Source organism: Furipterus horrens, unplaced genomic scaffold (assembly GCF_987537825.1).
Source record: "Furipterus horrens unplaced genomic scaffold, mFurHor1.1.pri manual_scaffold_5, whole genome shotgun sequence".
NCBI lineage: Eukaryota > Metazoa > Chordata > Mammalia > Chiroptera > Furipteridae > Furipterus > Furipterus horrens.
In genome coordinates this window covers 143065251-143077899 of record NW_028327175.1, presented here as the reverse complement: position 1 = coordinate 143077899, position 12649 = coordinate 143065251, and the positions used below count along the sequence as shown (strand labels likewise).

At 33.2% G+C, this 12649-nt stretch overlaps 1 protein-coding gene across 1 annotated transcript in view; it reads left to right on the top strand.

Moving 5' to 3' along the window:
- The window catches only part of PTEN (phosphatase and tensin homolog), a 78811-nt gene extending 71650 nt beyond the window's left edge, over window positions 1-7161 (top strand). The window contains exons 9-10 of the mRNA XM_090279406.1: window positions 489-713; window positions 3665-7161. Of these exons, the coding sequence (XP_090135532.1) occupies window positions 489-713; window positions 3665-3850 (411 nt within the window). The 3' untranslated portion in view covers window positions 3851-7161. The remainder of the gene's footprint in view (window positions 1-488; window positions 714-3664) is intronic.
- The last annotated feature ends 5488 nt before the right edge of the window (window positions 7162-12649 follow it).

Sequence of the window (12649 nt, the reverse complement as noted above, 5' to 3'; positions counted from 1 at the left end):
TTCATTTAAGAAACTAGAGCCACTTAATATTTGTATTGTTGCAGTAGTAAAAATATATCTGCCTTGCTTCTTTGGGAGGTTATACTGACATTTCAAGAACTTTTGTTAAGATAAATTTTATAAAAGCTTGTTGAAACAAAATTAAATTCATTTCTGAATTTTTAAATACATACTTAGAAACTCAGTACATTTTTAAAGTTAATATTAGACTAGGAAGGAGATAGTTTACCTAAGGTTTTAAAGTAAAAGTAAGTTACCTTAGAACTTGTGGGATTATAGTATTGCTTCAGAATTTGAATAAAAGAAAAATTGTATGTGAATTAGATGCAACAGATAACCCACAGATTGCTAAGTATTAGTCTTCATGTTTATCTTTATTCAAAATATCAAATGACACGTGGCTTATTTTGTTGACTTTTTGTGGCAAACACTAAATATAGGTAACATTTTCTTTTTAAAAATATAAAAATGTCATTTTTATTTTTTAGGACAAAATGTTTCATTTTTGGGTAAATACATTCTTCATACCAGGACCAGAGGAAACCTCAGAAAAAGTAGAAAATGGAAGTCTATGTGATCAAGAAATTGATAGTATTTGCAGTATAGAACGAGCAGATAATGACAAGGAATATCTAGTACTCACTTTAACAAAAAATGATCTCGACAAAGCAAATAAAGACAAGGCCAACCGATACTTTTCTCCAAATTTTAAGGTCAGTTAAAAACATTTTGAGGAGTTGATGGCTTTGTGTGTGTTTGTTTTATTCTAGGTGTATAGCTAGTGAAGGATTTGTTTGACTTATTTTTAAATTAAATATTACTTAAAAGTAATATTTATATAGCAGCAGTGTGAAATCCAGGATGTGTTAAAGTCATGAAAGCTGCACTTCCTTTATGTTATTCTTTATTGTTTGGTGAAATTTGGGTCAGACATTGGAGGGAGGAGAGTTAAGTAATTGGGATATGAAGGAGAAATGGGGCAAGAAAGAGGTAGAAGAGAACTCAAAATCATTTGGGAATGATTTGTGTGTAATATTCTCACTGGTTTTACTCTTGTACTCCTCCAATTCTCAGTGCCCTCAGAGTGATCTTAAAAATGGATTTGATCGTGTTACTCCTGTTGACACTTTTTAAAGATATTGTGGTCTTTGATATGCCCTATAGGACCTGCATAATTTAGCATAGGCCTGCCTCCTACATCAACTCCAGACACATTCTCTCCCTGTTCCCTGAGATTAGCCCATGCTGGTCTCTCTTCATTTCTTCAAAATGCTAAGCTCTTCTGCTTCTGGTCTTTCTAATTCTTCCCTTTCTCCCTGTACCTCTCCACTGTCAGCCTTTCCGCTACCCTTCACACAAATACCCTTCTCATATTGCAGTCTTAGCTTCAATTTCTTGTGGCCTGAAAGTTCTACTCTGATTGCCTTTTCCTGTTACTGCCTTTCTAAAACTGTTTTTTCTTATTATGGACTTACTTGGTTTTTTTTAATTTCATCAATATGTGATGTGTGTGTGTGTGTGTGTGTGTGTGTGTGTGTGTGTGTGTGTGTGTGTGTGTGTGTGTGTGTGTTCTGTTTCTATGTATAGGTAAGAATTCTCCAGGTTCCCAAATGGAGGTTTGCCATTTCCTTTCCTGTTTTGGACTCTACTTTCCCCCTTACTTTCACCATATCCTCCTCCTTTCTCTTTTTAAAAATTCTCTCAACGTTTTTTGCTTCATTCCATTTTTATAATGTAACAAAACTAACCATAGTTTATAAGAATATTGCTAGTAACATAAAAAGGAAGGGAGGGGACTACATGTTTTAAGTGAAAATAGATCCAATATTAGTTACCTTTAAACCTTATGTTTAAGTGTTTAGAAGTGCGTGTTAGAATCCACAGGTTTCCATTATCTTTCTTTTCTTGAATTCTGCTTTTAAAGTATGACTTCTTCTAGTTTTGTTTTCTGTTTTAATATTACAAGATACAATATTTATGATTATGCATAAAATTATTTTAATTATCAGTAAACAAATATATAATGGTAAGTGCTATGAAAAAAATTAAGCTGAGATGGGCTAGAGAATAGTCTTGGTGTGTTTTTTAGCTTCATGGTTAGAGAAGGCCTTCCCAAGTAGGTGACAGTTGTTTAGAGGCCTGCATGAAATGAGTGAGCTATTTAAATATCTGAGAAAAGAGGCAAGAGCAGGTACAAAAGCCCTGACACAGGAATGAGCTTGGTGTCTTTGAGGACTAATAGATAAGTCATTTTGACTAAAACACACTAGTCCACGTGTAAAGGCATTAGTGTTTTCAGCACAAGAAAGATGTAATCTTGAGTGTTTTCTTTAAAAGTTCTCTCGGTCCACATCTTTAATATATAGACTGGAGAGAAAAGTAGGGAGAGGAAGTAAGAATGGAAGCTGAGAGATTAGCTAAAAGGCTGTTGCAGTGGTTTAGTTCAAATGAGAAATGGTGTTTGCTTGGACTGGAGTAGTTGCAGCAAGAGGTAATGAGAAACTGTCAGATTAGGTGTACAGTTGACTCCTCAGTGGCATGGGTTTGAACTGTGTGGATCCACTTATATGTGGATTTTTTTTCAATAAATGTGTATTTGGCACTCCATATCCCCAAGTTTTGCATCCACAGATTCAAACAAAAAAGGGCCAACTGTATGCAATATTCTATGCCATTTTATATAAGGGACTTGAGCATCCACAGATTTTGGCATCCTGGAACCAGTTCCTCATGGGTACCAGGGGACAGCTGTAGTTAAGTTTTTGGGGAGTCAAGTTATACATGGATTTCTTACTGCACTGGGGTTGGTGCTCCTAACCCCTGCATTGTTCCAGGAGCAGCTGTTTATGGTATTTTGAAGGTAGAACTAAAAGGATTACTGATGGAGTGAATGTTGGGTGTAAGAGAAGGAGAAGAATTGTTTAAGACTTGGATGATGGGGGGAGAGGCTCTAGATATTATAGAGCAAGGGATTATAAGTCAGATCTAATTTAAATCCCACATCCGCTACCTACTAGATATGTGGTCTTCAGCAGGTCACCTAACCTTTCTCGGCCTTCACATCCTCTCCTTTAAAATGGACTGCCTGTCTTATTGAGCTGTTTTGATAGTTATTTCAGCTAAACCTGTAAGGACCCTTAGTCATCTGTTTAGACCAATGTTAACTTCCTTCTCCTTCCTTCCAGTGAAGTTTTTAGGGCCATTGGGATCCTAAACATCATTATTGATTAGTATTTTATATAGTATAGTATTTGTATTTGTTCAGTATTGTTTGTATCAGAAAATTGAGTTTCAGATAGGTAGTTTGGGAAACATTCTTTTGGAACTCAACTATTAGTGAATTGAATTTTGTGAATGAAGATATATTATGTGAACTATTGATGAACTTAAGTCTCAGTGTATTTCTTTTGTATTTTAGTTAATGCTTGCAACTTATGCTTATTAAAAAATATGTTAACATTCCAGTTTATCTTTTTAGCATATAACAAGAAAGAAAGTGTAGGAAATTTTAAGAAGAGCATCATTTAAAATGCAGCTGCCTTTTAAAGATCATGTTTGTTATAGTACTTAGAAATGAATCGCTAAAAATACATATTTATACTAAATAATTTAAGATTAGTCAGATTTAAGGATTTTCATTTAAACTTTCTCTTTTTTTCTCTAGGTGAAGCTGTACTTCACAAAAACAGTAGAGGAGCCATCAAATCCTGAGGCTAGCAGTTCAACTTCTGTAACACCAGATGTTAGTGACAATGAACCTGATCATTATAGGTATTCTGACACCACTGACTCTGATCCAGAGAATGAACCTTTTGATGAAGATCAGCATACACAAATTACAAAAGTCTGATTTTTTTTTTTTTTTTATCAAGAGGGATACCATGAAAACAAACTTGAATAAACTGAAAATGGACCTTTTTTTTTTTTTTTAATGGCAATAGGACATTGTGTCAGATTACCAGTTATAGGAACAATTCTCTTTCCTGACCAATCTTGTTTTACCCTATACATCCACAGGGTTTTGACACTTGTTGTCCAGTTGAAATAAGGTTGTGTAGCTGTGTTATGTATATACCTTTTTGTGTCAAAAGGACATTTAAAATTCAATTAGGATAAATAAAGATGGCACTTTCCCATTTTATTCCAGTTTTATAAAAAGTGGAGACAGACTGATGTGTATACGTAGGAATTTCTCATTTTGTGTTCTGTCACCAACTGAAGTGGCTAAAGAGCTTTGTGATGATATACAGGTTCACATCCTACCCCTTGCACTTGTGGCAACAGATAGGTTTGCAGTTGGCTGGAGGAGATTCTAAAGGGTTGTGCTACATTCTAATGCATGTATTTGGGTTAGGGGAATGGAGGGAATGCTCAGAAAGGAATATATTTTGTGCTGGACTCTGAACCATCTACCATCTTCAGCTATTCACACGCACCTTTCTTTAGCATGCTACAGTTATTAATCTGGATATTTGAGGAATTGGCCGCTGTCACTGCTTGTTGTTTGTGCATTTTATTTTATTTTTTAAAAGCCTATTGGTGCTAGAAAAGGCAGCTAGAGGGAGTGAATCTGTCTTGGGGTACAGGAATGAACCTTCCACAACATCTTAAGAATCCACAAATGAAGGGATATAAAAATAATGTGGTTGTAGTAGAAACACAGCAACAATGACTTAACCATATAAATGTGGAGGCTATCAACAAAGAAGGGGCTTGAAACATTATAAAAATTGACCATGATTTATTAAATATGTTTTCTCAATTGTAATGACTGCTCCATCTCCGATGTAATCAAGGCCAGTGCTAAAAGTCAGATGCTATTGTTACTTACATCAGTCAACAACTTACACATATTTTATTAGTTTTCAATCATATACCTGCTGTGGATGCTTCATGTGCTGCCTGCAAGCTTCTTTTTTCTCATTAAATATAAAATATTTTGTAATGCTGCACAGGAAATTTTGAATTGAGAGTCTACAGTTTTAAGCAGTTTTTTTTTTCTTTAAGAATTTATGATGCACTTACTCAATCCAATAGCTGTCAGCCGTTCCACCCTTTTGACCTTACACATTCTATTACAATGAGTTTTGCAGTTTTGCACATATTTTAAATGTCATTAACTGTTAGGGAATTTTACTTGAATACTGAATACATATAATGTTTATATTTAAAAGGACATTATTTGTGTTAAAAAGGAAATTAGAGTTGCAGTAAAATTTCAGCACTGCACAAATAACAAGGCATTTACTTTTTCAGTAGAAATTGTCCCACATATTGCTTTTAACGATTTGCTATTGAAAGAATAGATTTTTTTTTTTTAATGTGCAGTGTTGAATTATTTCTTCATAGTGCTAGAGTTAGGACTAGGGCTTCATTTTCACTTCTTAAATTTCATATATTTGATATGCCCAGACTGCATATGATTTTAAGCAGAGTACAACTACTATTGTAAAGCTAATGTGAAGATATTATTAAAAATAATTTTTCCCCCAGAAATTTGGTGTTTTTCAAATTATACCTTAATTTTGAAATATTTGACTATCCAGTCAGTTTATTTCTTAATGGTATAAAATCTCATTTTCAATAACTTATTGGTGCTGAAATTGTTCACTAGCTGTGGTCTGACCTAGTTAATTTACAAGTACAGATTGCATAGGACCTATTAAAGCAGCATTTATAGAATTTGACGGTAAGTAGATTAGGCAGAACTTCATCTAAAATATTCTTAGTAAATAAGGTTGACATGTTTTCCATACCTCATCAGTTTCATTCAACAAATAAAATTTTTAAATTTTTAACAAAGCTCTTAGGATTTACACATTTATATTTAAACATTGATATACAGAGAATTGATTGACTGCTCATAAATTAAATTGGTAAGATTAGAGACAACTATTCCTAAGACCTCACCATTGAAATTTATATGCCACCTTGTCTTTCATAAAAGCTGAAAATTGTTGACTAAGTTGAAAATCATCCATTAATGTTTTGAAGCTAGTTGTTAATACTGTTATTTGTTACAGTTTTGGGCACAGTATATTAAAACATAACTTGTATTGTTCCAATATGTAACATGGAAGGCCAGGTCATAAATAATGACATTATAATGGGCTTTTGCACTGTTATTATTTTTCCTTTGGAATGTGAAGGTCTGAATGAGGGTTTTGATTTTGAATGTTTCAATGTTTTTGAGAAGCCTTGCTTACATTTTATGGTGTAGTCATTGGAAATGGAAAAATGGCATTTTATATATATATTATATATATAAATATATATTATACATATTACTCTCCTTTATTTCAGTTACCATCCCCATAGAATTTGACAAGAATTGCTATGACTGAAAGCTTTCGAGTCCTTATTAAAACTTTATTTATGACAGTATTCATAATTAGCCTGAAATGCATTTTGTAGGTAATCTCAGAGTTTCTGGAATGTTTTCATAGACATTTTGGATGTGCAGCCGCTTACATGTCTGAAGTTACTTGAAGGCATCACTTTTAAGAAAGCTTACAATTGGGCCATGTACCATCACAAGTCCTCTGTAGCTCCTCTTGAACATTTTTTGCCATAATTATTAAAGGTAGTTGAATAAATAGCATCACCATTCTTTGCTGTGGCACAGGTTATAAACTTAAGTGGAGTTTACTGGCAGCATCAAATGTTTCAGCTTTAAAAAATAAAAAGGGTACAAGTTAAATGTTTAGTTCTAGAAAATTTGTGCAATATGTTCATAACGATGGCTGTGGTTGCCACAAAGTGCCTCGTTTACCTTTAAATACTGTTAATGTGTCATGCATGCAGATGGAAGGGGTGGAACTGTGCACTAAAGTGGGGGCTTTTAACTGCGGTATTGGGCAGAGTTGCTCTCTACCCTGCCAGTTCAAAAGTTCAATCTGTTTTCATCTAGAATATATATACTAAAAAATTTCAGTCTGTTAAACAGCCTTACTCTGATTCAACCTCTTCAGATACTCTCGTGCTGTGTGCAGCAGTGGCTCTGTGTGTAAATGCTATGCACTGAGGATACACAGAAAATACGTGTACAGGATAATGCCTCATACCAATCAGATGTCCATTTGTTATTGTGTTTGTTAACAACCCTTTATCTCTTAGTGTTATAAACTCCACTTAAAACTGATTAAAGTCTCATTCTTGTCATTGTGTGGGTGTTTTATTAAATCAGTATAATTTAAATTGCCTAAATTGGTTGAAATTTTAAATAATGGGCAGCCAAATGCAATTAATAAGTTTTCCGTAAGTTTTTTTCTGCTGTCCTTCACAGTCTGCAATAATTAAAACATGGGCTTTGTCAGTTTGGGTGTAGAGTATCAGTCTACTGATGTTTGAGAAAGGCACTTTTTGGGGCTTTAGTCAACACAATAAATTCTTTTGAGCACATTATATAACATTCTAATCTTGAAAAACCTCAAGATTCTTGAAACATTGTGCCTTTTTCTTTTTTTTTTAAACTAAGCCAGATATCTACAGATGATTGCCCAGAACAGATGATACTTCAGATTTCAACTTGTGGCTTTCTTATTCTTTATGATTCTGGTCTGCCATCCACCTATGGCAAGCTTCATCTACTCATTGTGACTAGTGCCGCTTAAAAATTGATATTCCAAAAGAGTTTAAATAACTTGGTATACTTGAATTCAATCTTGTTTCTAATATTCATAAAAGCTTAAAGACTAAGGCATGTTCTTTCAACAGAGCATAGCAAGGTAATAAGTGCAAGTGTGGCTGCACGAATGTTTTGAAAATTAAGCAGACCATTTATATAACAGTGAAATTGAATGTTATTTCAAGTTTACATTTTCTCCATGTGACTTTTTAAAAGTAAATGTGAATAATATAATGTAAAGAAGTATGAAAAGTATGTGTATACACACTTTTTAAATATGGTTGAAAACTATACTAATCTGACTTACAGGATCATGGTGATTTCTGAAAAACAGGAATTTACTGGCAATTTTGTCTTTATTCATGCTCTTACTACACTAATTTGAGCTAGCTTAGTTAAGTGAATGCCATCACCATTTCCATTGAGAATTTAAAAGTCACCAGTGTTCAACATGCAGGCTTCCAAAGGCTTCCAAAAAATCAAGACCCTTAAATCTAGTTGATTTGCTGCTAGCATGAAACATTTTTTGTTCTTTTGTTGTTGCCAGATAATTAACCACACATCTAAAACTTAGTCTTAAATTGCTTAAGTGTAAGTTTTGATTAGGTGTGCTATTACTAGTACAGAGAGAAATGCTTGTGAATGGAAACAATAATAAATACTCAGTCTTAACTGGTGTACGAACAGTACCTAAAAAGTAGCAAAAAGATAATAGAGAAAAATATTTTAAAACTTTTAAAGATGAAATGTTAGACTGGATTTCCTGTAATTATATAGCTATAGGAAGCTTAATGATCAATTTGCTTGTCAGTTGTTTCCAGTGTTAGAGAAAATTTATTCTATGGCCCTGATGTTGCTGTTTTTCCATCTTTCAAGAGAATATTATATGTCAGAATGTAGAAGACACAAATTCATATTGGTTGGTAGCTTTAAAAGTTTGTAATGTGAAAACAGGAAATGACAACATAATTTCATTGGTGGTAAAACCTTTGATTCTTAAATTAGCTATTTTGAGAATACTTTCCCATAACAACAACAAAATAATCACTCATAATCCTACCACCTGGAGACATAGCCATTACTAATGCTTGAGTGACTATATACAATCATTTTTTTCTGTATATTCATGTATATTTTCTTAAAAAATGAAATTTGTACTGTGCATACTCTGAAAGCCTTTCAACTTAGTATTTCTGTCATGAATTTGTAGAATGTTCACTAACATCAGGAAATGGACAGTGGCTTGATTCTTTTTAATGCTACAGGTGCAGGTTATATGCAATTATTGAGAGCCCTTTCCAATAAAGTGGGTTAATAATGAGTGTTTAAATATTGTTGGCATCTGGATAATACAGTAAATAAAACAGTCACATTTACTTAGCATACACAAGATTAGCATTGTAGATATTTCAAACATGATTTTAAATATTTGCATTTTGGAATTATACATTAAATAGATGACAAGAATATGTAAAACTATATTAATAGTTATCTTCATCACCTTTCTATTTCCCTTATAGGTGGAAAAGGATGAGATTCTCAGTTTTTGTATTTTCCAAATAGTTGCTTGATTTAGAATGAGTTATTTTAACACCTTAAAAAAAGGAAGTAAATCTGCTGGTTTATCACTTTGTTGTCTTTAAATTTGTGTGCTTATGTGACTTCTATCACGTCAAAAACAATATTTCATGAATGTTTCACCTTTGGCTCTAGAACTTACCTTGTTTAGTGTAAAGGTGGGCTTATCCCAGAACATATAACTCTTGACAGTTATTTGAGAATTTAGCTGGAGAGCAGTACATAATTTATAAGCCAATGTATTGATATTTTAAGAACATTTTTACATACGTGAGTGAAGTCAACTGCCATCTTTGAGCATTACCACGTTTTAAAAATAAAGCTGCATATTTTTTAATGAAGTGTTTAACAAGGATCTATATTTTTCTTTTTTTAAATTAAAAGTAATTTATATCTCTTTTGTTGCATGTGGATTTTCATATGTCCTTAAAATGGTCAGAGATTTTGTTTGTGTGGAATGGAGCAAAACTTGTAGTCATGACTCTAGTTTGTGAAGTCTGTTTACTGTAGTGAAAATCTTAAAATGTTTAGTTCTGGCTTTCTGGAGAATATTATTTACTGGCTTTATTTACGTGCACCTTTAGGATTTTCTGCCTACTCTATACAGTTGTCCAGATGATATCCCATGTTTACAAATCCCCTTTCAGTTTCTTTTTTTTTTTACTATTTAAACTGCCCTATTGGGCTGTGTGTGTGTGTGTGTGTGTGTGTGTGTGTGTGTATGAGAGAGAGAGCAAGCGCGAGCGCACATGCTGGACTCCAACTTTAGAAATTAGTTTGACTCAGGCAAACAGTTCTCACTGAAAGTTCACAGTTCATTGTAATGAAAATGTTAATCCTGGATGACCTTTGTGATACATTAATGAATCTTGGATATTAATTGGTTTGTTAGTAGTATCTTTATGTGTGCATTAATGAGTTATTTTCAAAGTTACGCATTTAACCAAAGTTGGTGTATTGGAAATGTTTGTTATCAAGTTCCATTTGGCTATTGATGGACATAAGAAATAGAAATGCTTTCCTATGGAGAGTATTTTTTTTTTTAACAAATTAAAAGGATAATTATTTTGAATAATGGGTTTTAAACTTTAGCAAGTATTTATCAAGTCCCTGCTATATATAATAGATGCTTGGAATATATTAGTAATCGAAACAAACACCCTTTCTTGCCCTTGAGGGGTTTCCACTCTAGTAGAGAAAACAATTTATTAAAATAATTAAAAATTGTGTTACGTGCTGTGAAATGAGATACATATATATTACAGTAATTATCAAACATTCTATATGCTTTCTTAAATTTCCACCCTCTTGAGGTTAGATGGGTCCATCATAACTACTTTATTGCAATGAAATAGCATTGAAAGTTATGTGACATTTCTGAGGAAAGGCATTAAAAATAAAATCTCTTGTACAATCCTCTAGCTTCTCTTTCTTAATGCGGTGACCAGAAATGACATTTGGTCAGTTTGGGTCTTGAATGACTTTGGAAAAGAACTTCCGCAAATCTTTGCCCTACATTGAATGTGATAGACATTAGCACAAGCAAGAAATAATTATAATAATTTACACAGATATTATGGAATGATTTGTTACCATAACAAAATTAATTATGTTGTAACTAATGTTCTGGAAGGATCAGAGATGGATTTCTTGAGCAACCAACAGGGAGGTAAGAATGAAGCAAAACAAAATGACATCTGTAAACATGATGCAATAAAGAAACTAAATTACTAGTCACTCAACAGTTGCCATGCTTGGTATAGAAATGGATGAACAACAGATCCCTGCCCTCCTGGAGCTTACATTCTAGTAAGGGATAATAGGTGGTAATTAACATACCGTATATGAGGTATTAAATGCTGTGGGGGAGAAAATGTGGAAGAGTTTGCAGAGGCGGAGAGATTGCAGTGTTGAATAGAGTAGTCTGGAATAGGCCTCACTGGAAAGGCGATAATTGAACAGACCCATCAAACAATGATGTTAGGATTTTTTCATCCTTTCAAACTGCAGGAAGCACTCATTATCCTCTATAAAATATATTCTCACCTTTTACAACTGTATTCATTCCTGACTTAAGATTATTATTGATTTATCTGGGGAAAGGTTTTAAGAATATCATCCAATGTTCTAAATCACTTTTTCTAAATCGGTTTGGGCAAACCTATAAAAACCTGTACTTCCTCATTCACGAGTTAAGTCCATTTAAAATTTTTTCTTACAATCCTGAATATATGTGGTTGAAAATATTTGATACTGCTTTCAGTAGAAGTTCAAGTTCTGTTATGACCTTAAACTGTAAAGCTGAAAGGAAGTGTCATTTATGATTTATTGATGGGAAACAAGTTATAAATTTTGAGTTACTTGAAAAACAAGAGGGGCCAAGTTTATGGCCTAGGCCTATATGTCTTAATTCTTACCTCATAAGCAGGCCTATATGTCTTAATTCTTAGCTCATAAGCAGAAGGCTTTGGAAAAATATCAATATCTGAATAGTAAAAGAAATTTTTTTTTCCCCACAAAGGGAGAATCCACCCCCCCCCTTTTCTACTCCATTTTAAGATCCAGGAGTTTTAACTTTGTGATCAAAGGAAAATAGTATAATTGGATTGATTTGATGAATAAAATTTTACAACTTTTATCAGAGCATCATTTTTATTTTTGATTTTTTTAAAGATTTTATTTTTTAGAGAGGGGGGAAGGAAGGAGGAAAGAGACAAACACCAATGTGAGAGAAACATCTATTGATTGCCTCTTGCATGCCCCCAATCAGGGACCTGGCACACAATCCAGGCCTGTGCCCTGACTGGGAATTGAACCTGGGACCTTTGGGTTCACAGGCTGGCGCTCAACCCACTGAACCACACCAGATAGGGCTATCAGTGCATTACTAACTGATATTTACAAGTAATCATTTTCTTTCTCCCATCAGGGCAGGTACATATAATTATGCATGATATTTTGAAAGAAAATGTTAACTATTAGCTTTTAATTCTTAATCCTTAAATAGGATTCTAAATGATTTTTAAAGACATTTTCCTTGGTAATTTTGCATCTTGTTTTTACTCTAAGTCTAATGAAGTTTTTTTGTTTCCATTTACTTTGCTTTAGAAAAAATTTAAGGTATAGCTCAATGGGTTTTCCTAATGTAAGAAAACTTGTCATAGAAATTTAGAAAAAAATATTGCATATATCCTTTGGTCTTCGCCTAAGGGTTAAACTTCACTTACTGGGAATGTCGCCTGAACCTGCCTCATTGAATTTGAGTGTATTTTCCAATAGTATTGTGATTGCTCCTTTAAACATTGATAAATAAGCCTCAAATGTAATTTATAAGAAAATATGCCATGTTTTTAAAGTAATGTTTACACTTCTTGAAATTTATCTTTCCAGAGACTTGGAAAAATTTAGTTATTTTTCCATTTAATATCTATAAGTATGACTGTA